The following is a 26,181-nucleotide window of genomic DNA, read 5'->3' on the forward strand; positions in this document are numbered from 1 at the left end:
CCCTATCCTTCAACCTCTGGGAATCACTGCAGCCTTGGCGGTGCGCCGCAGCCCCGGCCGCCCCCATGCACTCCCAAATAACGCCAATTGCGGCGCATTTGCGACAGCGACGGGAGTGGCACCGCGCCCTGGTTTGTTGCCCGTGCCCTCGCCCGATTCAGCGTGGCTCGTGATGGGAGCTGGCTCAGCTCTGGTCCCGGTACCACGTCATCACCATGGGAAATTGCACAACTCTGCGTCATTGAAGAACCTGGACTGCGACTCCTCACGGCGCTCTTGCGATGCTCCACGTCACGCCGGTGCGCGTGGAATGCTCCCGGCGGCGCGTGCGGTCCTGTTGCGACATGTCTGCGGTGCTTCCAGTGGTGTAGGTCTCCCAGGATGTTGTCACGCTCGTGTCATGAAGCGGTATGCCTCCCATACTGCTCGCGTTACTTAGTCTCTGTCATGTCACGATGCGGCGCAGAGTTTCGACACTAGAAGGTCTGCATAGTTTGGCGCTCAGACTGCCATGCCAAACGAAAATAAACATCGGGGAACCGTCCCGTCCTTTTCTACTTCAGAACGACTGCACCATCCTCTGATATTACCTTTGCTCGCTCCCAGCATATTTATCTCGGGTGATTCTGCCGCATTCCTGTACTGACCTCTCCCCCTTTCTGTGTCATTTCAGGGCGACTGTGCCACCCAGTCCGCCTTTCACGAGCTCGGACAGAAGTACGGCTTCGCCCCGGACATCTCTGACGCCGCGCTGCCCCAGAAGCTCGAGGAGCTCCGCGAGTACATCAAACGCGAGATCCGACGAGAGCTCAAAATCAAAGAGGGCGCCGAAAAGCTGCGGACAGCCACCAGCGACAAGAAGAGCTTGCAGAACGTCTCGAGCATCGTGAAGAAGGCGAACACAAAGCTGCAGGAGCTGCAGGCTGAGCTGCACGAGCTCGACAGTCAGATTCTGTTGACGCAGGGTCAGGCGGAACATGAGGCGGGCGCGACGCAGCAGCTCTGCACCAGTCTACCAGGTCAGTTCGCTGGTGAGAGAGGGAGCTGGGTTAGTGAAGGGAGGGTAGGGGTTGTGCGCTTGCCAGGAGAGCCAGGTTGGGATCAGTCAGGTCGGCAACCGAGGGAGGCTCTTGAACGTGGCTTTCCATCGCCCACTGTCACCTGCCGGATTTATCATGTATGGTCCTGCTAGTAAACCTCTCTAGGGTCAGCCATCCTCCGCTAAAGGACCCATATTCGCTCTACCCTCATCAGTCGACCCTCTGCAATCAGTCACCCTCATCTCATAAATCAGCAGCACATGTAACAGAAGTCCGCGTGCCTTGGAGCCATGTCCGCGCAGCTGAGCGTGCAGCTGGGTGCAGTGAGCCGCGTCTGCGTACACCTGTCGCCGCTCTACGTGTCTGAGTACGCGTGTGCGTGTGAAAGTCGCGGCCCCCCGTGGCGCAGCGAGCCCGCAGGCGGAGGAAGTGAGAGGTGCTGCACGGGGAGGGGGTGTGCGTTAGCGTAGAATGGGGGACGCCTCGGGGGGTATCGTGGAGACAGGCTGTGGGACTGAGGTGACGGTTAGAGGTAGAAGAGCTATAAACGATGGCAATTTGAAGCTGAAGTTACCTGCACAGATCCGAGTCGGTAGTCTGCAGGAATAGAGGATGCGCTGACTGATGACGGGACTGAATGTGGTGGGGACTGGAGATCTCAGTCACTACACTATATCTAGCATAGGCCCGACGATCAGAGCATTATGCTGTAATAGATCAGATCAATAGCTTCATGAAATCGTTTTTTCATAGCCAGTCGTTTTCACGGTACAGCTAGGTGGGTAAGGCTTTAACTGATTTATCGCTCATCTGATCCCGAGCCCGTCTTTTTGTCCTCGGCGTATCACAAAGCCACCCGCTGTTGTGTCGTCTTGGCGACAGTCACCTTCACTCCAGCCGCCGCCGAGCAGAGCGTCCAATCTAGATCACTGTCTCTCCCTCGCCGCAGACGGGGCTTGTGCAATCCGTGCCGGTGCCGGTGAGGGAACAGCTAAGCCTTCATTCAGCTCCACCTGAGACTTTCATTCATTCTCCTGCCAGGGGCTTCATTCAGTCCTGGCTGCGAGCAAATACCATCACTTATCTCCTGTGCATGGTTGTCTGCGTGCCTCCTTGCACGCTGCATCCTCCGATAGGTTTTCCTGATTGTTCCGCGTAGTGCTCTCACTACTATTCCAGCATTTCTCCTTATTCTCCCCGGCTTGCCCGTCCTATAACTGCTCTGAACGGGGTCGCCCTCCGCGCCGTGCGGAGCGTCGTTGAGCCGCGCTCAGCCGGCGAAAGTGGCGGCCGGGTGGGAGCCGACGCCGGCGCTGTCATTTCCTGCTCCCGCGCACGCTTTGTTGGCGTGGTTAACCCCAGGTCAAATGGGTCACCTGCGCCCCACCCGCGCCGCCGCCGCCGCCGCCCAGGCTGGCCCCTTCAACACTCTCTCTGCTTCAGTCGGTGATTGATGGTCTCCGTGGCTATTCGTCTGCTAGAGGTGCCTAATAGTGGTGCCCGTGGGGCTGGCTTGGACTGTGTCGTGAATATTCAATAGTGGGAAGTTCCAATACTCATCGGCTGTCTTCAGCCAATCCTTTCTTTAGATATCGCACTTGCGTGCCCCTTTCGAGGAAAGTGTCAATGGTAAGTTTAGAGTAACTTCCTACGAAATGACGTGAAATTCGTATGATCGATTCCGAATGACACGCATATTGCTCATTTTGTGGTCATTTCCTAGCGTGGGTATGTCATTCCCGCAATGTCAAGTCGTGTCCGACCCGGGAAGTTGAAAACCAAATCGCCAGCCCGCGAGTCCGACCCTAGCAGCGCACTGCAGTGTGTGGGGTCGCCGGAGTGCGCTGGTTTCGCCGCGGGTCGCCGGGTCACCGCGGCGAAATTGCCGCCGCTCGGGTACCGCCGCCGAACGGGGGGGAGGAGTGCGTGCTGTATCAGTGATGGGAGTCGCTCGGCGTGCCGGGCGAGGCGGCGCCTTTCACCAGAAACGAGCCGACGAAACGCCGCGCCCGCCGCGCCGTGCCAACAGGGTAATTGGCTTTCGTTTCTGTCGTCTTGTTTCACTGATGTTAGGGCGCTTTTGTAGTACTAGTGTCGATTTATTGGGTAGGTTACAGACCCGCGTTTTCACCACTGACATTTCCCGTGATAGCGAAGACTAAGCTCGTTTCAGGCAATAGGCCCGGACTGTTGCCTGGCAGGCGCTGTGGGCTGTTTGTTGTGTATTGTTGTCCAGCCCCCACCGTTCGCCCAGCCTGTCCAGCGGCGCTGACCGCAGACCACAGGACCATAGTCCGCCGACCGCAGACCATCTGCCGCCGCGTCTGTCCGCTGCCCGTTGGCGGCTCCAGGCCGGTTTTTGCTGTCTCCTCCCGTCCCTCCGCGGCGCGACTCTGTGCCGCGCCTGGGCCGTGCAGGGGCGGCGTTTATCACAGCGGTGGGTGGTGATGGGACGCGGTTGGCTGGTGGTGGGAGTCGGGAGGTGGACGAGTGGGATGTGTTGCGGCATGGGATGGGTGGTGGAGGGGACCTCCTGGTCTGCACTCGGGACAGAGCAAAAGATCGGGTTGCTGGTGTCGCGGGCGTGTATTGCTCGTGCCAGCATGGGAGTGACTTTCATCAGCAGCGTTTTTCTATTAGATGCGTATATATCGGAAAGGACCGAATCATGTAACTGCTGCAGGATTCTCAACTTGTATAGTGGAAAGCCTGTTTTTCATCATCAATATTCGGCTTGTCATCAAGCATCAACATGTACCACGAAATAGCCCGATAGAACTATCGATTCACCATCCGTGTTTTACGTCCACCTCTGGAAACGGTATCCAATGATTCATTCACCCATTATAGGTCGCTGCTCGCTGAGGCAAGGTATGTACCCGGTCAATGAAGGTTTGTACTATTTTGGGAAATGTCATGGACATGGTCATGGTCGACGCCAGACATTGGCCTTATTTAGCTGCACTGATCGCTGTTCGAATCTAACCAGACACACATGTTCGCAAACCTGTGCGGAAGTCTGGGTTGACTTTGGCTTCAATCGGAGCTGATCCAGTGCATCGGGTTCGGAATGCTGGATAACTGGATAGCTGAGTTGGGGTGAAGAGCGGAATGGTGCTGGTTTGTGAGGAATATGTATGTCTACATATTGCTTGCATTTCTCAACATTTTGTTCAATGATTCCAACACCGCCCTACATTATGACCGCCCCTCTCCTTGCCTGAGTGCCTGCCAGCCTGCCTGGCTCCAATAGCACCAGCGCACCTGACTCGAAAGTGTGACCTGAATGCATGCGAATTTCTGCGTGGGACCGCGCTGCGCGTGACAGGGCTGTGTCCACGTTCACCGCCCCTGTCCGACTCGGCCCGGTGTGTGATGAGTGACTGCGGTGACCCCGGTGACCTCAGGTGACCTGAGATGACGTGGGGAAATCTCTGATGGTCCAGCGACAGTGTGTGACGTTGTTGTGTGGGGGATGGTGCCCAAGAGGAAGGGCTGACGTGGAGTGGTTTTGGAAAGATATGGAGACGCCATGGGAATCTTCAAATGAAGTCAAACTCCCTTGAACACATGGGACATTCAATGGGTATAGTTGAAGGAAATTAATCCAAGAATGAAGTGTGATTCTTTCCTAGGGGAGCATAATGGCTAGAGAACAAAATCAGGAAACGCTAACGCCGCGGGCTAGAGTCAGCGGTAGCGTCTCCTCCCACGAGAAGACCATGCGTCCCGCCGGTGAAAACCGCCCGAGAGACCTGTGAGTGGAACCTCTCGTGATGCCGCCAGACTGAAGTGGATCTCGCGGCGATTGTGGATGGGATACTCCGGCCGGAGAGAGGCTCAGTGAAAACCGAACCGTCCCATCGAGCGGGAGCTCTCGTGTCGAGAGTCTCCGGTGATGGTTTTATGTGAGGTGGTAACCTGAAGTTGATGGGAGATGCGCTGGAGGGATTTTGGGCCGTTTGGAGTGTGGTGGGAGAAAGTGACGCGTTGTCGGGTCGGGTGTGGCTGTGTCGCGTGCTGATGGTGTCTTTGGTGAGAGGATCCGGCCGCTGGCACGAGATTGAACAAGATGACAGTAGTTAGGTTCGATCAAGGCTTGACGATTTAAGACTTGACGGACAGTTTGGTGGCTTATCTCAATCGGCTTGATCAAGACTGGTCTAGATCAAGCCATTCCTGCTTGTCGCGGATTGCTCGACCGGCCTGTGCGCCCGGCGAGAAGCGAATGGGAAGGAGAGGGAGGGGAGGTGGTTCCAGCCCAGCGCGGCTCGTGACTCGGACACGTGAAGCCTGACCCGCTCCAGAGACACGGGTAATGGAGTCAGGGGAAATCGGCCGAGGCGTATGGCGTTACAAGCTGTCTCGCAGTTCTGACTTCTACGCACTATGCGTTATCTCACTGATATACATAATCCATGTTTTTTATGGGAGCAGTATCACCCCCGTAACCCATGCTGGCTTGTTTAATCGCCCCATCATCTTGTATCCTCACTGCGTTTCGGAAGACTCCAGTCTGCCCACGGCAGACCGACCGAGAGAACTTCACTGTCCTTCAATCAGCAGTGGTAGGTAGCACCGACCCCGCCGGCGGCCGGAGCTGCTAGGAGCGCACAGGAGCACAGCGCCCCTTTCGTCCTGGGATCCACCCGTGTCCGTAGCGGCCGAGTGCCGTGTGATTGCCGGGTAGCTGAAGTACGGTCAACTGCCGGCAGTCACGAACGTGGTGGTGGGCGAGCGGTAGGGGAGGCCGTGGGACGCTGAGGGGAGGACGGAGGACGGGGTGGGTCAGGTTTGGAGAGGGAGGGAGACAGGGGTCTTCGCTTCACCGGCAGACCTTCCACTTCTGGTTTTCTGGGTGCTGCTAGAAGTAGGCAAGGGTTTCAACCATTCTGCTCAGATCGTTGGAGATGTTGAACTTTGAAGAGAATTATCCTTATCTCCCTCCTATTCTTTGTCATAAGTCTAATGCTACCAAAGCTATGTGTAGCCTTGTCGCTGCAGCAGTCGTGAAAGGCATGCTCTTTGACATTTAAGCTCCAGTACTTTGCTCTCGAGATTTGCATGCCTGCTGTTCTGCAGTCCATCGGGATCCCGGTTGGTCATCTGTCGGCCTCCCTGACATGTTCTAACGCTGTGATCCATGAAGAATGAGTGACAGGCGAGTGGACGGGAGGGCTGGGGTGTGAGTGGATGTTAACCCGCGCCCGGCTGGGGGTCCTGGATTTCCACGCCCTGCTGGGGGGGGGGGGGGGTGTTTGAACACCCCCCCCCCTTGTAACTCGGCTCCTGGGCCACGTAGCGATACGCGGAAGGCGGCGTTCGAAAGAGCGTCAAAAATAATGACGAAATGACCTCGGTCAATTTTTTGGTCAGGTCAAAGGTCAGGTCACCAGAGGTCATTGAAGGCAAGATTTCGCCGATTTCCAGGTCGAATGTCGACAATTTCCAAGAAGCCAACGCATAACTCGAGAACCAATAGAGCTACAGCGCCGCGGAAAAGCGCATTCGATAGCCCTATTAAAGCCCTTTCTGAGTAATTCTCTCAGATTTGACCTAACGTCAACGGTTTTGCCTGCACGGGGCAAAAACTGCAAAAATAGCTGATTTTTTCGGAAACAGTTTTTCTGCAATAACTTTTGACCCAAGCCTTGTACGAGCTTACTTTTACCGGCATCGTGTTCCTCTCGTCAAGACGCATCGAATGAACTATAACTTGACCTTGAAAGGTCAACTTGAAAATTTGACCTCAGGTCAAGGTCATGACCTGACCGGAAAGGGTCTTGCTGCATATCAGTCGATCCGTATCGTCGAGCTGAACACATCTAAGGCGTTTTCATCGCTCTAGCATGCCTCTATCAAAAGTTATTTGCGAAAAACTGTTAGATACCATTCGTGACCTAAGATGACCTCAGGGCATAAACAAGGGTCACGGACACCATTTTCATGTTCTGTGTGTCTAAACCACTTGTAATTCGGTGTTTGGGAGTGTTTATAATGTATTTCGTCCAAAAGAGGCGCATTTCAATTTTCTCCCATTGACTTATAATGGGGAGGTCGCAAAATTGACCTGACCTTAGGTCATCGATATCAAAACTCTGAGATATACATTTTGTACATGCTATTGCTCTTAGCAATCGCTGAAAGTTTCAAAGCGATCGGTCACTCGGTGTAGCTATGACAGACATTGAAACTTTTTATGAGGTGAGGTCACTTCAAGTGACCTGGTGACCTGACCTTGAATGACCTTGGTCTGAAATTTTCACAACATGTGTAGAATTGATGTATGATAAGGTGTACCAAAAACGGCAGCGCTCCGCGCCGCCGTTTTTGAGATATTCGCGAAAAACCACAAGGGGGGGTGTTCAAACACCCCCCCCCAGCAGGGCGCGGGTTAAAACATGGCGCAGCAGCCCGTGGCGCGATGTGTGACGTGGTCTGTCACGGGGTCCGTGTCGTGGTCCGTGATTCGTTCCGTGACGGGTCTCCGTGACGCCAGGCCGAGCCAGTGGGGGGCTCGGTGGTGCATGACGTCCCTCTCTCGATCTCACCTGTCCTTTCATTGAGGACTTACCTACTATGAACGGCCCAAAGTCCTACGCCCTAGACAGTTATGGATCTGTCAGTGTGGTCGCAGAGGTGCAAACTGCGAACTAATAACTGTCACGTGACGCCGATTTGAGGTGTGAAATTGACACCGCGATTGACGCCGCCTGTCGGTGTTTTTTTTTTGATGCATCGGAGACTTCCTTGATGCGGAAGGCGGAACACAGCTTTCCAGTAATAAATACCGGCTCCGCTCAGCGTTTTTCACATCATAAATTCGAAAGTTACCAACCGTACGGCGGCTTTTTTCGACGCCCGTGCTACCGTTAGCGATGTGATGTGGTTTGCGTTGCAAACGCCCGGGGCAACGAATGCTAAACGGTGAAAGGTGACGAGGAAACTGCACTGTTCTGCTAGGAAATGATTATGAATTGTCCAATAAGGTGACATAATGGATTGATCATGTGCATTGTTCGTGAACAGTTCGACGGATAGGTTTCACCTTGCGGAACTGATATCGGAATCCATAGCGGGCGTTTTTTGTTTTTGTCCGTAATTGTCCCAGACTGTGAACTAGCAGCTCGTTTACGGTGTTCCAAGCTGTGCACGCTGGCGTTTTTGTTTCACTATTTTCATGACTTGTGGCAATATTACTGCTCAGTGTGAATGACCTGAGCGTGGGCTTAAGGTAAATGTGTGGCTTCCTTAATCGTTGTCATATGCTTTTTGGATGGCGATCATACGTCCGCACTGATTGGATTAGGTATATCGATTTCTTGATTCCTGCACAAGATCCATTCACGACCGACCACGTTGGTCTGCTTCATAGGCATGATGGGCAAACCTCACTGGGTTTTGACCAATGAAGACAGACACCCTGAAAGCCAGTCATCAGCTCGTTTTCATCCAACCCTGATCAACTGCCCTACCAGTGTCTCCGACGATCCACGCCGCGTTGCTAAGGCGTCACCTCGCCTGGAGACGTCCCTCACAAGGCCCTATGGCTGCTAACGACCGCTGCCGCTCTCACGGGACGTTCACCAAGTACCGTGTAAAGCGGGCATTACGAGCGGGACCAACTGCCGTGGAAAGTGGCTGTTATACCGGGACCGAGTGGGTGACGGTGGACTGGGGTTAGCACCGGGAGTGAAGAGAGGCTGGTGATGGAGATAGAGAGACAGGTGGCAAGATTTGATCAGATTGTCATCGACATTACGAACAAAGTGGCCGTCACAACTCACAGCCACACTGTCACGTTACTGTATCTATCGCCGTCCCATCGCGGTCACTGTCCAGTGTTCTGTTACTGAACATAACGTCCGAACGGGGCAGAAATTTGATGCGTTACGTCTTCACCAAACGGCAGGCGTTTGGTTCCTCTTTATGGAATGCGGTAGACAGGTGGGAATCACAACATGTCACGCCTTATACGAGAGACATGCGACGCACTCGCTTCAGCAGCTGTTTAGGAAGACTATGATCGTGTGTCCTTGGAACGGATTCATGGGCGGGGATCAGCTACCGTTTTGGAAGCTCGCGGTCCGCTGTGGGATGAGCGCAGTGGCTGCAAAGAGAAGGGGCAGGAAGAAATAGGTTTATTCGTACATTGTGGGACTGGTGGCAGGATACAGGTGCTTGCCATAGCATTCTGAATTTCCCTGAATATTCTCTCTAAGCTTCCGTTTTTCTCTTTGATATCAATGATCAAAATCATTAAAGGTAGTGTGCCAGCTTTCTTGGACCATATGGAGTTAATGACCCGGATAAGGAGAACCAGATTTTTAGAACTTATCCATACCTTCAAAACTCATGGAAACGTCTTAAATTCTTAAAATTTTGAGTACCCCAGTGCGAAATTCGCCCCGACGGGTTGTCGGTCGTACCCCAACCACATTTCACACCACTATGAACAATAAATGCACACACTAAAATCGCTATTACCGATAGGCTCATCCAATCAAGTTTCGATAAACCCGTTCATCATCATCTCCTGCGGTTTCGAACACGCCTGTTAGGTGGCTTCTGATGATCGTCGAGGTCGGAATTTCCAAATACGCGTGGTGCGTCGGGCCGCGCGCTCTGACTTCGGCCAAGAAAAATGCGTCAGCTGATCATTGTCATTTCTGCCACTTGCGTGTGGTGAAATGGGGTCATAACTTAAGAGACGGCTGTTTCATATCAATTATTTTACATAAAATCATATTTCAAACCATAAATTAATGTTCGACAGCCAAATTAAAGAAACAATACCAATACAGGCTTACAGTTTAAGTTCGACATTGCGTTATCTACGATTAGACAGCTGAAAACTCATTCCCGTACGTTATAACTCTATAATGACCTTTGCTTAAAGGTAGTGTGCCACCTTTGAAAGATTTCCCATTTTATTTTTCCTAGGATAAGAAGCTTCTGTTTTTACCTAATATCGCAAAGAAAATCAAAAATGGGCCTGGAAGAGTGCCTTTTTCGCCTAAAAGTTTATCGGTTTTTCGATATGTATAACAACTGCAGTGGGCTGACTTGCAAACAGGCGTCGGCAACAATCGCGAATGCGGCGCACATGTGACAATAAGCAAAGGTCATTATAGAGTTACGACGTACGGGAATGAGTTATCAGCTGTCTAATCGTAGACAACACAATGTCGACAACACATGTGACATTATACCTTTAATGTCACATGTGCGCCGCATTCGCGATTGTTGCCGACGCCTGTTTGCAGGTCAGCCCACTACAGTTGTTATACATATCGAAAAACCGATAAACTTTTAGGCAAAAAAGGCACTATTCCAGGCCCATTTTTGATTTTTTGCGATATTAGGTAAAAACAGAAGCTTCTTATCCTAGGAAAAATAAAATGGGAAATCATTGGAAGGTGGCACACTACCTTTAACGATTGTGAAACTTGATTTATCCCAGGCGGTATGTTTGCCTCAACCACTTTCCAAGATCACTTGCCTTGTTACAGTCGATAGAGACCGACCATGTGATATTAGCAGCACGTAACACGCTGCGCCCACACGCAGCTCGCATTACCCACAAGTGTGGCACGACCCACAAGTGAGAGCGATTCTCTCTCCACTAGTACGGCGGCGTTTAGCGAGACGTGCGCGAAATCTGCCGGTGATGTGTGCCCGTCTGACCTCAGTGACCTCAGTGACCCGGCGCCGCCCTGATCGGAGCGCCATGACGAAAGTCGCGGTCACACTGACGGGAGAGAGCTGTCTCGAATCTGACTGAGATGGCAGAGGGAGGGAACTCTCAGGGAATTGTTTGCGATGGGTGATGGTTCGCCTCCGCCGCCTCTGCTGCCGTGCTGTGGTCGTGTCCGTGGTTTGGAGGCAGAAAGACCGGTCGGAGAGAGATGATGGGTTTGGAAAATCGGATTATCAGCCGTGAAGGAGACGGCGAGAGATGAACAGGTGGGCTGTAGCCGGCGGGCGGATGAGCTTCAGCCAGCTGACTGCCAGAGCTCGGATGAGGCAGGTGTTCACGTCAATGGCGGAGTGGCTGGTGATCTGATAAAGTTCCTTTCATTCACGAGAAACTCTCACTCGCTCCTCAGTCACGGATCTGCTCGCCAAGCTTTGCCCATTGCCCAGGTTCGGTTCACCGCTCGTTGTCACTCTAAGGCCAGTCCGGCGACTGCTGTCGCTGACAATACGCCCTATCCTCCGCTACATTCCAGTCGTGTGGCAGGTCTGTGTTGTGACACGACACCATGGAACGCGTAACGTATTCCGTGATGTAACCTGTCACTCACACCCCACACCGTGACGACCCAGCCGTCCGTCGAGACACCTTCGGAGCGCGATAGTCTAACGGGCCCCATTGTGTGTGGAGCGTATCGCCAAGCGATGGGGTATCGCATGGTCCGATACTCGGTGTCGCTATTTATAGCGCGGCTGGTTTAAATGCCACTTCGCTGAGTGGATGAATGACGCACTATCTGTTTTACATGAACATCGGACGAGGGAGTTCGTATACAGTTGAGCAATGTTTTAACTTCTATAGGTGCGATATCATCTGAGTCTCATAATTGTTCGCACGTTTCGTTACTACTTGCGTCTGTCAACTGAGATGCGAAAATAACTCGTGCATTTTACTACTACAATTCATTTGATTTCTCTGAAAGTACTGAACATTGTTCGGTGAATAATGCACATCTCTGATGGATCTGCCTCCATTATCCGACCATCAGTACGCACTATAAACCCGTCATCTCAACCCATCCCCTCGTCCCTGTAACGGTTCCTACCAGCACCATGCGTCATCATGCCTCATATCTCTGTAACGCTGCCGTCACCGGTGAATCGAGAGCACCTCGGCGGAGTGACCGCTCTGTGACAAAAACCGGCCCGACCCGGACCGCTGTGACCTTGTTCGGTCCCGCCGGTCCTGCGCGCGCTCCGGGACCATGGACAGATGGTCCGGTCCAATGGTCCGTCGGATGGTCCAGCTGGTCGGGTGGTGGACCGGACCGGCTAGAACCAGCGGCAATGTGTGCCATTGTGTCGAGCGAGGTTTTAGCGTCGTTTTTGTGGGCGGGAGATAGAGGAACGGGTCGTTTTTGCTGAGTTTAGTAGGTGTAGTCACGTGTGTGTGTGTCTGAGATGGATGATTATGTGAAGAGTAGGGCAGCCTCGATGTTTTATTTCGCTCGTCTCAGGTGTTCAGAGGTTCATAGAAGAACTGAAGGTCATGGACAGATGGATCAGATAGCATTCGGTCCGGATTAGCTGTTCGTCTCAAGGACACCGCCGAACTGGGTTTGGCCTGTTCTCTGTCGCACAATACTGGGTGGAAGCTCTGGGGATGTGCGACAGGCTGACGTATTCACCCAGTGATTTCGGGCGCAGAATTGAAAGTGATTGGCGCGAGACATTCGGCTGACGCACTTAAGCTCTCGCATCCTTTGTTTTGGCATTCTTGTCAAATGTTTTGGAGATAAGTCGGTTGCTTTGCCAAGGCTTGAGCTTCATTGATGCTGGTTTGTGGCCGTTTCACTGCGCTAAGTGCTCTCACAGCTGGTATTGAGCACCAAGCGGTGTCTAGCTAGCTCTTTTTTTATACGCATCTTCCAGTCAAATGCACTGGGCCGTTAGCTGACCTGAAGCCCCACATCCAGCCGACAATTTTCTCACGACACACCATTCGCCACAGTCCTACAATGCACACCAGTGTCTGGCATCGGTTGCCCTGCTCCTCGCACGTGGAGCGCGGGGCCTCCCTCCGTACTCCGCTGGGTAGGTACTTAGTTAGCGCTGTGCGGTCCATCCCTGCTCGTCTATCGTGGGAGTGTGTCACTGCGGTATGACCTCTGTACGGGCCGCCATTGGCCGGCCACCCCTGCTGCTAGTTAGCTTTGATGAGCCGCGGTCAGCCGATCTGACCTGACCCCGGTCCGTTATGGTCCGAACGCCGATCACTGTCCGGCGCACTCGGAAAGGAGGTGGCGGTTTGCCACCAGTTGGTAAGGGCAATTGTCATTTATTAGCAGAAGGTGCCTATGCGTAGTGTTGTTCACTGATTGCAACGCATACTGATAACTGGGTGCTGATAACTGGTCACAAATGCCACCGACTACTGGTGTCATGTGGTAGGTATGCTGATCATTGACCTGATAACCCCAGGTGCATAGTTTGATTATAGCCTATCTGCTATAAAGCTTAGGCTTCTGATCATCGATCGTGTACTTTGATCATACTTGTTAAATTTGACAAGCGCATCATTGATTGTCCCCACTTGATTGTCCTTGTTTTGCGCTACTTGACATTGCTGTTGATGCTGTTTTCAATGTGGTTGTGACATTCCTAACTTTACATCGTACCCATATCGTGTCTCGTATATCGTGACCCCGCGTCATCCCTATTGAAACTGTCACACCGCACACGTATGACTCTTGACCGTGTTTGTATGTGTGTGTGTGTGTGTTACAGAGGCTCCGATGTCACCGATTGGAGACACTCCCCTGGAGGACCACCCGCTCACCACCACCGACCAACGGCTTCAGAGTCTGGGGAGGCAGCTGGATATCGAGATGAAGGTAGATACGACAGATACTATGTACACAGATACAGATACAGACACACAGACATACACACCCACCAGCGACACCAGAGTCTGGGGCGGCAGCTCGACATCGAGATGAAGGTAAATATTTCGGTCAGCTACGGACTAGAACGGAACAAACACACACAAGAAGCTACACTTAGGTCATCTTCTGTATGCCTTCTTTTCGCGATAGAAACAAAAAGGGTATGAAGTATGTGTCCGACATCGAGCTCTCTCTCTCTCTCTCTCTCTCTCTCTCTCTCTCTCTCTCTCTCTCTCGCTCTCGCTCTCGCTCTCGCTCTCGCTCTCGCTCTCGCTCTCGCTCTCGCTCTCGCTCTCGCTCTCGCTCTCGCTCTCGCTCTCGCTCTCGCTCTCGCTCTCGCTCTCGCTCTCGCTCTCGCTCTCGCTCTCGCTCTCGCTCTCGCTCTCGCTCTCGCTCTCGCTCTCGCTCTCGCTCTCGCTCTCGCTCTCGCTCTCTCTCTCTCTCTCTCTCTCTCTCTCTCTCTCTCTCTCTCTCTCTCTCTCTCTCTCTACCTCATGTCGGATGCACAGCTAATGGCTGGGGAATCACCTCCTCCCCCGGCAGTATCAACCCTACCATCTCGACCCCTTCTATGACTCACTCCACTATGCACTAATAGCCCATTCTGCCGACTGTCCTAGTACCACCCCTGACCACCAGGTGGCAGGTCGGTCGCCATTCCCTGCCTTCCGGCCATCTCTTGCTAACTACGTCCGTTGTAAGGCGCGCGGTGCGTCTGTTGATTGCGAGGCTGGTGCTTCGACCGTTACAACGCACTGTAAAGGCAATGACGGAGCGGTGAGGGTACAATTCAATGAAGATTGATGATGCTAAAGACTCGGGCTGAGTATCTTTGCAGAATACTGTTGAATGAATGCAGCGTTGGATGCAATGAACGAATAGCTAGCAGAGATAAGAGAGGCGTACGGTGCGGACAGTAACGAGAGTCGCCCGGGGGCACGGGTCTCCGCCTGCTTGCTGCTGCTTACGTGTGTACTCACTCACCGCTTGGCCTGGGGGCAGATCTCTGTGTTGAGTGGCCAATGACCCGTCAAGGATAGAGGGATGGTGATAGGCTGATGGGGATGGCTGACTAAGGCGACGCCCATTTGCTGATGGCATCCACCCAAATGAATCGCGCCGATGCTCGTTTGATGATTTCCATAGTGTTCACGAATTCACTATAATATTGACCATTGCAAAGTAACGCTAGTAGAACGTAACATAGTGGAACATAGCATATTAGACCATAACATAATAGTGGTTCCGATTCAACTCACGCAGCCACGTACCAGCCCTGGGTTGTGGTGTGCGCAGAGCACCTTTACGGCTGTGGAACATTTGTCTGTTACCATGCCCCCGTTCAGTGGTAATAGACTGGCGTTTATGACTGTTGCAACTTGCGTCATAGCCAGTGGGTGGATCCGGCCTGCCTCCCGTCTGTCTGCCCGTCTGTCTGTCTGTCTTTCTGTCTGTCTGTCTGTCTGTCTGTCTGTCGGCGGTACCGGAGGCGGTGCTTTCTCTCCCTGCTCGTGACATGGGCGGGGCGGTCGCGACGGTTTGCAACTAGTCCCGACTCGTTTTCGACAATTGCCACGTCGTTACTAGAGTGGAAAGTTTCCCAGTCAGGCGTGGCTTTAACAGTAGACAGGGCTCTTGATGAATGTTCGGTGCGCCCACCGACACTTTCTTAAATGTCTGCAATAGATAGGCTGAGTGAAAACACAGCATATTGGACTGAAACTCATCAACTGTTTTGATTTGTGCCTCACTGCGGAACTAGCCAGAAATGAGTATGAAAGTTCACTCCTGTCTCACTCACTCCCTGACGTGTCTCCCTCCCTCTATCTACGCCTGTATCACAGTATGTGCTCACTCTCTGACCTATCTCCTCTCTCTATGCTTGTACCACAGTATGTGCTTTCCCATGACCTATGTGCCTGCTCTCCGAGTATGTGCTCCTCCTGACCCCTTTCCGCTCTTTCAGGTGAAGCAGGGCGCCGAGAACCTGATCAGCATGTACTCGGCCGGCGGCCAGCAGAGTAAGAAGCTGCTGGCCGATGCGCATCAGATGCTCGAGGACGCCAAGGCCAAAATCGACTACATCAAGATGCGCATCAACAAACTGAGTCAGAACGTGGCACAGAGCTCCGTCGGCGAGAGCCGGTCCATCGGTAACTATCGCAGAGGGACGCGGTTATAACTGGTATCAGATCGGCTGTCCTAAAGCCCTGTGATTAGTGTTATTATTCATTCGTAACTCTGTGACGACGGCAGGTATTGTTACGTTCTCTGATTGGGTCAGGTCAGAGTTGCAATGTCGAGTTTTGTTCCCTTTTATATCCCAGTGCCGAGTCTGCTATCCTAGCAAAGTGTCTGCCCTGCGACTGGTGCCTAGTGGTTAGGTATGTGCCCTCCCATATCGATCCTCTCCTGAAGCTTATGTAACGGTAATTAAGGTAGTGTTGTGTAAACCGTACTCTGACTGCTCAGTTTGACTCTACCTATCCCTCCCTTTGTGGGCACGCGTGGTCCGCAGTGGCTGTTCCCATGGGGCTCGAGTTGGAAGAAATAGGACAGGAGCAGCCTCAGTAGAGACTGTGTAGTCGTCCGTGACTGCCTGTCTCCTCTCCCGTTCCGAGACTCTGTCCATAGCCTGCCCGTCCAGCCAGCCGCCCGCTCGCCCGTCCAGTCCGGGCCATAGCGCTGGGTTTTCCCAGCTCTCCTGCACCCCCTCTCCCCCTCCCCCTCTTCTCAGCAGGGAGGGAGGGGCAGTGTTGTGGCGCCCGGTTTACATGCACAACACGTGCAGTAACACGTTGAGGGCTGCACGGGTATTGAAGGGCTTCTGATGTACTACCATCGAGAGGCATCAGTAGGTTTGGATGTTTTGCGTATTATTTGTTTGGTTTATTTGGACGTTCCTCACTGGGTGCACAACAATGCTCTAAAACCGAGTCATAAACCGAGTCATATTTTTAAGGTCGGTCTCACGATCTTCTGTCGTCAGGCGGATATACCTGTCTTTATAAACCTAGCGAGTGACTTGACCTGTCGTTCCTCGTGATTTAATCTACCGTGATTCGTGATGCTGCCTTGGGTACTCCACGATTCTTCCTTTCGGTATTTGTTAACCTGTTCGTCGCAGTTCATGATCCTACAGAGTGTTCCAGAAAAATGTCCTGGTTTCGATTACGTCTGACGGTTACATTTGTACCTGCAGCGTCTTGTGATCTCTAGCAGCTCTCGATGTCTCCTGGCCACTAACTGTTCCCCCGCTTATATTTCACCCCCTCCCCCCGCCGTCTCTCATTCGCCTGTCTTGTCGACAAACCTTTGAGGCCCATAGAGATCTAATGTGAGGCCCAACGGAATATTACGGTCGTGATGGTGGCATTACTGGATATTGGCCGTGAATGGGATGAAGCGGCAGGTGATGGCTGGCTTAGACAGGGCTCGAACAGGTGTGAGCAGATGTAAGGAGCTTTATGACAGCGGTGTTATGAAAAGTGTTGATCGGTCTGATCTCCTGTAACTTAAAGTTAATGCAGTAGGTCTTTGTTTCAGTTCATTCATTTTGCCAACATTGTTAAGGTAAAATCTGAGACTAGGCTTAGTCCCAGTTCAGTCTGATGGCTATTTTAGTACATTCCACGGGTTATTCATATAAGCTCTCGTACTTTTTCAGTAACAAAGGTAAGGTATCTGACAAATTATTGTGTATGGACTTGGATTGTGCGTACGAGACTCATCAACTGATCCCTATGTGCCCTGCCCTGATCTCAGCTGATCCCTCTATGACCTGCCCTGACCTCAACTGACCTCTGTGACCTGATCACCCCTGCCCCCCCCCCCCACAGCGTCCGCGGTGGACCGGGCGTACGAGACCAGCCAGTTGACGCCCCTGGATGTGCGTATCGAGGAGCTGCGCCACCACCTGCGTATTGAGACGGCAGTGATGGACGGAGCCAAGAACGCCATACGGCTGCTGCAGAGCGGCAAAGTCACCGATAAGAAGGCGCTACAGGAGGTGAGAGAGGGGGAGAGAAGGAGAAAGGGAGTTTGGGGAGAGAGGAGGGAGGGAGAAAGAGAAAGAAAGAGGGTATGAGGAGGTAGAGAGGTGAGGGGAGAAGAAAAGTCTTGGACTGTATGTGCCACCTGGCTGCCTTGCAGTTGCTAATCAGGTGATGATTTAGTCAAGAATAAGGTTACGTGCTTCAAGTATACCATTTCTGGTGTGTGTTCTCACGTAGGTATGTAGTTGACGCAAAGCGGAAGTGTAAATTGATAACTGGTGTAAAATTACACATACGTTTGCCGTGACATATGGCGACAATTGGCTACATGCGATAAACCGATACATTTCCGTCACATGGACCGATAATACGCTCTGGGAATCCTCAATCACGTCATAATTTGTCATATGGCTCCATATGACGGTCAAATCTGTCAACATTGTGTCGGGTAATGACAGGCTGCCCGGTGGATAACTCCATGTTTGGCGGCTCGTTGGAGTGATTGATGATATACGCGCGTCCCGTTGGCGTCGGTTAGTTCGTATACGGTGAGATAGGACTCATGAATTAGATCGATGTTTGGGTAACGTTTCCTCTGAGTGGATGCATGCACAGGCAAGGAAGCGCTCGTAGATAGACACTCGAAAATCAAGCTTCAAGTTTTCCACTGAATCAACAACTCTCACTGATTGCACGGTGCAGATATTGACTGACATGTCAGATGCCTTTCCGAGGCGCTATTTGTAGCACCGCTATCGGTAGCTGTTGGGTTGTAGCGGTTACTACTGATGCAGATATCGGGTAGATATTCGCGACTGAATGCTTAACTCGGTATCATAAGGTCCGTTTGAAGGGAGAAGCGTCCTGCAGAGGTGACGTATTTCGCGACCCGACTGCACCTGATAAAGCGGCGCTCCGCGCGCCATCTGTTGAGCAGATTTATTAGCGTTACTATGCTCACCCGCCGCTGCACCGAGTCGCTATTTTCCGAAATCCGTCTCCTCATGGCAACAGCCGCTTCACAAATATTCAGACATGTTCAATATTCGGCGGTTTTCTAGCCGACCAATGTGCGGATATCTGAGACGCTTCCTCCTTCGTTTATGGCAGAGCAGTCCCTTTACCACCTGACCGGACGTTCTAAGGTCGTTTGTCAGCGTCGGATGACCTCTGGTGCGGGCTGTGTATTTACGTTGGCCCTGGGCCCCAGGAGCGTGATTAGACGTCACGTGACGTGACGCACGGTGACGCCAGTACAGACCGTCACTGTCACGTGTCTAAATAGATCCGGCGTGACGGATAAGGCGGGCCGGACGGCCAAATGGTTCCAAGTTTTGTTTATGGTTTGAGGTGTGATCGGTAAACCGAGGTGCTGGTTTCACAGGCGGGGGTTTTCAGATGGGTGTGGCTTGTTTTTATTTAACGACGATCGATTCTTCAGAAGACAAGTTGGCGACTGTTGTGAATGTGTCACCTTGGCGAATCACTCCGTTTTTTTTTCTCTGGCGGATTTTACCACCCATTCCTCGCCTGTCCCCAACAAGTTGGCACCTCGGGTGGTCGCGGTCATTTCGTTTCATCACATTTCCGGCCGGCGGCCAGGGGGTTAGTTCGTTCTCTCCCTGATAGATGTCAGCAGAGTCGGCCTGGCGCCGCGCCTGGTTTCTGAGCGGTGCCAGCGGGACTGACTGGTCCGAGAGAGACACGCCCACTCAGAAACAACAAACGACACCAAGGACAGACGACAGTGGAATGAATGAATGGGATTCGTTTGTGTTCTGTTATTCCATCAATGGCGGAACTCTCAAGAACAGTGGAAGCTGATCTTCGTCATATCATCCAGGGTCTGAGTTACCAAGCGATCCCGATTTGCTGTGACTGATCTCTCGCTGGCAGAGCGGCGAGATGACGACAAGTCGGCGCCGCCAGCTGGCGTGGGCCCTCAGCTCCACCCAGCAGACCAGTGTGGCGCTGTGAGCAGTGCCGCCGGCCGACGGCAGAGCCATGGCTGAGCGGAGCGGAGGAAAGAGTGAGAGAACGAGAGACAGAGTGGAGAACAAGTGTGACGAGAGGAGTCCGGGAGAGTGTCGGAGAAGGGACAGAGGACAGTGTCCTGAGGCGTGTTGTGGACAGTGTCACAGACCGTGTCCGGATCCTGGCCGGTGTCCGGATCCGTGTCCGCACGGGCAGTATCATGAACAGTGCCCAGGTACGGGACCCATGTCTCTGAGCGTATCTCTCCACACCCCAGCTATTACGGGAAGCCTGAGCTTCTCGTGCGTCTCTAATATCTCCAATGCCGCTCCGGGCAGATCCTGTGAAGTGGCCTGCTCAAGTACTCATGAGACTGGAACGCAGACAGAAAGACGAGGGACGAGAGAAGGGTCGGGTCTGGTGCGGGTGGTGGTGAGTTTGGAAGAAGATGGAAAGCAGCGGCGTCGACTGGGGACAGAGACGGACAGAGAGACGGCTGAAGAGACAGGTGGAGAGACAGCCGAAGACACTGAAGGAGATAGGGCGACAAGTAACGAAACCCCGCGCTCCGTCCGGCGCCGGCAGCGGTCGACGGCCGTCACTCCGGACCGCACTGCCCCGTCCTCCCGGCCCCCGCGGCGTACCGTCACCTCTCCGGACCTGTGCTCGCTGGACTGGAGCTCGGCCGGGCGCCGCTCCTACGGCTGGCAGTGGCGCGGCGGCTCAGCTTCGCCGTCCGTCGGAGAGGGCTGGGGCACTCCGCTGGGCGTGTGTGAGGACTGCGGTAGGCGGAGACCGGCTCGGTTTGATGAAGCTAGTGAGCGTGGTGATAGAACTGGTGATAGAGTTGGTGATAGCCGTGGTTATAGAGTTGGTGACGGTGGTGCTCTGGATACTGTGTGGGCGGCACTGGTGACGGCTCTAGGATCCCTGCCCCACGGCCGCCCCCGCCCCCGCCCCCGCTCACAGCGTCATTACTCGGGTTGTAGCGGCAGGTCGGACGACTGCGGTCACAAGTCAGGCGGTTTTAGCGACAGGTCCGGCCACTGCAGTGATGGCTGCTCTTCAGTGACAATGCTACACCGACCGGCGAGCGATCACCGTTTGTATAAGAGACGGGACAGCCGTTCTGTCCCAGCGCAGAGAGAAGAGGAAACACAGTGTGATGATGGAAGCGCTGGGTGTGCTGGAAGTGACTGTGGTTTGGTGTTTTCTGTACCGGCAGCTGAGGCGCCAGAGGCGGCGCTCGAAGACCAGCCAGCTGCCCGCTCTCCTACCGGTACCTTGTCCGTACCGTCAGAGGAAACCCCAGTCGCCGACCGGGGCCTGGTGGCCCGTGACAGAGGTCAGGAGGCGGAGGGAGAGCGACTCAGTGCGTCCCGCTCCCCCCGGAGGGGACGGCGGAGGGGTCGCGGGGGTCTGATAGCCGAGAGGTGCTGTACCCCTGGACAGACGGAGTACGGGGCGGATTCTGACCTTACAGAGGGTCACCTTCTACACAGGGTGACCTCTGACATAAGGGAGGCTCAACAGAGGTCAATGTCAAGGACGGCATCTGACCTCAGAGAACAGCATAGGTCACTACAGAGGGCGGCGTCTGGCCCGAAGGAAGGTCAACAAAGGTCATTGCGCAGGACAACTTCTGATCTCAGAGAGGGACAACTGAGATCACTGGGAAGGACGACTTCTGACCTCAGGGAAGGTCATCATAGGTCAGTGCCTAAACCGACAACCGACCTCAAAGAGGGCAAACAGAAGCCTCTACACAGGACGACCTCTGACCTAAGGGTACCACCGTCACCTCAGCAGGGAGGTCAGAAGCCTCTGCGGAGGACGACATCCAACCTCTGCCGGTCCCTGGAGGCATGCTACCATGAAGAGAGGATCTCTCGAAATCCCACCCCTGACAGATCCCTGCCGATGCGCCGCGGAGCGGACAGGGCTTTGTACAGGACGTCATCCGACCTCCGCTCGGCGTCTGTGTTGTGTGGGAGTGGTGACGGTTTTTGGGTGCCCGTGAGAGACTCCTCTGTGTCTCCATCTGGGAGTAGTTTGGTCCGGGAGACCACACGGTCCTCTGTAGGACCACGGACCGAGAGGAGGGAATTGCGAAGACGACAAGAATCGGTGGGACCGACAGGTGGGAAGGCTGGAAAACGAAACTTATTATGAAGTGACGACTATCTAGTGTCCCCTGTGCGAGTGCCGTTGTGGCCAAATGTCTGCTGAGCTTACCACTGGCTATAAATGGTGGCTGTATGCGTGAACTGCAGTCGGTCATATAGAGCTCTACACTGAAAGTTTGCAGGAGCATAACACTGCCACATTTAGTCCATGCCTTTGAATCTGAAGTGGAAATATGATAATCCTCATGTTTGTGTTGAAATTTCGCACGCTGGTGGCATGTAATGAATTGTGCTGGCTTATCGTGATCCATGAACTCCTGTGCTGTCCTTAAGCATAGCGCTACCCATGGCCGTCGGATGGTGTGTATTTGCTGCTCAATATATATCCTGCACTGTAGGGTTGATTCATTGATTCATTGATTAATTGATCAAGTCTTCATTGATGATCATGATTTCAAGACGCCTCCTTTCTGCGTTGTTAACACTCGCCCTGACCTTTGACCGGTTATCACCTGTTTATTATAACCACCCACCTCACCAGAGTGTGAGTCACCCCCTGGCTGTCACCGCCCCCCCCCCCCGACACCTGAGCCGGGAAGGGGGGGGGGGTCACAGCTGGCGCGGGGACCTACCACTCAGCTCGGAGCCATGTCATGGTGTATGCTGATGACACCACCTTCTGTAGGTGGGGCCTACTGACGCCTCTAGAATGGATCAATGGATGGGCGACTTGTCATGTCTTCTTACGTAATATAAAGAGATGCATGCGATCCAGTTGTGTGCTTGCATGTAACGAACATGTTTCGACATCACTGAAAGTACAAATGGTTCTGCGGATACGGTGTTTCGCTTCAGAAATAAAACATTCTATGTTGAATTGGACTGAAAAAGGTAATTATTTTACATTGCGTGGTTCAAGCACGAATTTCGGGTCGATTGGTCATTTACTTATCGTTATCGTTCCTTCGATCAGTTGCATCGTTTCAGTCGCACCATTTGTTCCGTCTGTCTCTGCTACGCTCTGTCGGTTCGTTCCGCCGTTCTTTTCCGTTCTCTCGCTCCTATACCGTCGCCAGTCGTGGGCGGAGTCGCCGTCCCCACAGGTGTTGTGCCCACACCGGCTGTCCCGACAGCGGTAGCGGCCGCGGGGCCGGAGCACTCGATATCGATCGTGTACCGTCGACACGTGCGCTCTACCGCCTGCCGACCTACCGACCGGCCGGTGGTCGGAGCTGAGAGACGGGCGGGCAGTCTGCGCGCGGTGTGAGAGTCTGTGGACGTGAGAACTCTAGCGTATGGATGCAAGTGTTTGGAAGACTGGCTTGTCTGTGATTGTGGGCTTCTGGACGGCTGAAGGAGGGGGACAGCAGAAAGTGGAGTGTGGAGTGATTGTGTGGGGGCTCGGACGGGTGTGTGTGGTTAAAACTAACTGTGCAGCAAGAAAAGAGCAGTGGATCAAGCTCGAGTGTTGTGTAGACGGGTCTGTGCGCTGGACGGATGAGGTGACGGGGTTTGAAAACAGAGCGGCTAGCAGTGCAGTTTGTTGTCTTCTTTGCCCTGGGGGCTGTCCCCGGTTTCGTCAGGTCTGCAGTAGCGCGACTGGTGGCTGATAGAAGAAACAAACCGAGGCAACAAACAAAACCAAAAGAAACAAACGAACGCTCATGAGTGACGATACAATAGAAGTGGCGTATCAGAACAGTTGTAGCGCACGAACTATGGTGAGCAGTGGTATAGTGAAAAGGAGAACAGTGTTCACTTCTGAAGCCTGTGACTGATCCCCAGAACAGAAGTCGACAGACGTGCTGGCAAAGAGCCTGTAAAGCGCCATGCTTATGTGTGGACAGATAGTGCGTGACTGTTACGCTGGTGCCGGTGAGGGCCCTCAGTGACCGTGAGTCGCCGACAGCATGCTGTTTACGAACTGTCACCTGACCGTCAGCTGTCAGCTCCAGACTGTCAGCCGTGACACTATCGAGCGACACTGACACCAGGTGTAACACTGACACAGCTGGATATTTGTGAGGGTGCTGATGACCTCTGCGGTCAGGGCGTCCTGAAAAAGAACCTGAACATCGTCATTGGTGTCGGTGAGCTGTGGTATCATCTGTTTCAGAAAGACAGACCCTGTGTCAGAGACTGGAGAACGGACCTCTGGTCTCAGGTGGATCAGAGTCAGTGGCTTAGTGAGACTGGTGAACTCTGCAGGTGCCAGAGGTGTCCAGGACAGTTCTTGTGTCTGAGACGCTGGTGACCTTCGGTGTTAGAAGTAGTGACGAAGGTTGTATCAGAAACCCTTGTGACTTCCAGTGACCTGACCCGCCGCAGGTCACCGCTATGTCGGACGCCTACGGCCGCTACGTGGTGAAGGCGCGCGGTTTCTGGCGCGGTCTGGTCGATCGCGTGCGACAAAAGCGGCGCGTTGGCCCGGCCGAGGACGGTCGCCACCGCGCCCGGTTCAAACACTCGGCGTGGAAATCAAAGTCGCTCTTCAATGTCTCGGCGGCTGGCGGTGGGAAGACGGCGGGGCGGCGGCTCCGCGCGGCTGGCAAAGCACGCAGTGAGACGTCCATACTGGCGGCTGCGTCTGAGTTGTCTGTGGCTGGAGCGACAGAGACTGAGCCAGCAGCAGGGGAGGGTGGTGCGGCCTCTAAGCGTCTCCCAGACCCTCTCCTGCCGACCCGCCGACACCGTCCGTCATCCCACGACCTACCCGATCTGGTGCCGCGACTGTCGGCGCTACACGCTCAGGCCGTGTATTCTGACAGTGACGAGAGTGGTGCGAGCTCCAACAGTGCCGCGACGGTCATCTATAAACCCCGGACTGAGCGGAGGACGGGTGGGGGACTGCCGAGTGGGGCTGGGGGGACAGTCCAGGGTACGGAGGGACCGGAGAGGGGTCGGGATGGTAGTGCTGAGTCACTGGACGGTACACGGAGCGAACATGTAATGAGCCCGGATGAAGAACAGCCCAAAAAGGGAGAGTCAGCAGATTCAGGAAGGACTTCTTTGGTGGAGGGGGATTGTGCGGCTTCTGAGGGTTCAGATGCGCTTTCCACTGTGAAGCCCGGGTTAGCGGTCGACAAGGACCGCTCCAAACTGGATGTGCCCGCGCCGCCGACACTGCGTCTATCACCTAACTCCGAGCGGGCCGCTCGACTGGGCGCGCTCAAACAGGCGGTGCTGACGCTGCGGTCCTTGGCTCAGCAGCACGCGCTGAGAAAGGCCAGCTCCAGCTCCACCGAGAGCTCATCCAGCTCCGCCTCTGGCTCATCCAGCTCCTCTGGCTCCTCTGGCTCATCTAGCTCATCAGGCCCTGGCTCATCCGAGTCTGAATTCTACTCGGAGTCTGAGCTCCTAACAGACAGCGGTGACGAGTGGCCTATGGAGGATGAACCTCCCCCGCGCCGTTCCCGCTCCGTCGAGGAGCTTCTCGAGCTGGGGCGGCGCCGGCGCGCGCTCAAACAGCTCTTCTTCCAGCGCTCTATATCACTAATGGAGACGGCGCGGCGTGTGGGGCCGGGTCAGGGGGCGGGGAGCAGGGGTGAGGGGGAGGAGCGGCACTACCGGCCCGGCCAGGCGAGCCGCGTGGCCGCGCTGAAGGCCACACTGCTCAGGAGGTCGTCCCGGGACGATCAGGTAGGGAGGAGGGGGAGGGGGTGTCTACAGAGAGTGAGGTGTCGCTTGGTGGTGGGATGAATTTGTGGGGCTTGCTGTAATCGACGGCTTTGTGCCAGCTGTTCCCCGCGCTCACCTGACTTACTTAGATGCCACTGTGCGCAATGCGCATATACGCACTGCATTCGCTCGTTGACACTTGTTCGTGAATTTTCAGCATTTACAGATCCTTTGTTTTGAACCGTTCTTAATTTCAGCTGTATTGAACAGTATGTGCCCAATACATAAGCCTTTTGTAACTTTATCCTTCCCCCACCTGCGCTGTGCCGCCTTCTCACGGCGCTGTTACGCTATGAAGCCGCCCTTGACGTTCGTCACGTCCTTCCCCAGGCGCAGCAGAGTCTGCAGGAATCCAGCAGGAAGCTGGACCTGCTCCGCCTCTCGCTGGACCGACGGCGGAAGGAGCTGCCACCTGGTGAGAGAAATGGGAAACACGAGACGGCAGGGTCCTCATTGGGGCGTACTGTGCGGAACGGTTGTAGATGGGGCTGGATGGGGCTTTGATGGGGATGCATTTTTTATTTATTGTTTTAGGCTAGCGCACCGTATTGTACTCATGATCTTGTAGTAAATTTCTCTTAAACCCCTATAGGTTTTAGTGAATAACCGCTTTCGTTGATTGCGTCTTTCGTGATTGAAATATTTATCTAAGTGATCTTCGCATTATTGTTGAAATTTGTTTCTTTTTGTGTTCGTTAGACACATTCTCCCTACCAATGCGATGTAT

General features: G+C 53.7%; 1 protein-coding gene across 6 annotated transcripts in view; it reads left to right on the forward strand.

Moving 5' to 3' along the window:
- The window catches only part of LOC122392199 (serine/threonine-protein kinase N-like), a 131,367-nt gene that overhangs the window by 39,999 nt on the left and 65,187 nt on the right, over positions 1-26,181 (forward strand). For 5 of the 6 annotated variants that reach the window (XM_043386804.1, XM_043386806.1, XM_043386802.1 and 2 more), the window contains exons 2-6: positions 674-1,019; positions 13,524-13,630; positions 15,648-15,834; positions 17,521-17,690; positions 25,785-25,869. In XM_043386804.1, coding sequence (XP_043242739.1) covers positions 674-1,019; positions 13,524-13,630; positions 15,648-15,834; positions 17,521-17,690; positions 25,785-25,869 — 895 coding nt within the window. Of the gene's footprint in view, positions 1-673; positions 1,020-13,523; positions 13,631-13,707; positions 13,738-15,647; positions 15,835-17,520; positions 17,691-25,784; positions 25,870-26,181 lie in introns of those variants that run through there. The other variant, XM_043386807.1, reaches the window with a different exon arrangement.

Source organism: Amphibalanus amphitrite, unplaced genomic scaffold (assembly GCF_019059575.1).
Source record: "Amphibalanus amphitrite isolate SeventyFive unplaced genomic scaffold, NRLGWU_Aamphi_draft 000474F_arrow, whole genome shotgun sequence".
NCBI classification, from domain to species: Eukaryota; Metazoa; Arthropoda; class Thecostraca; order Balanomorpha; family Balanidae; genus Amphibalanus; species Amphibalanus amphitrite.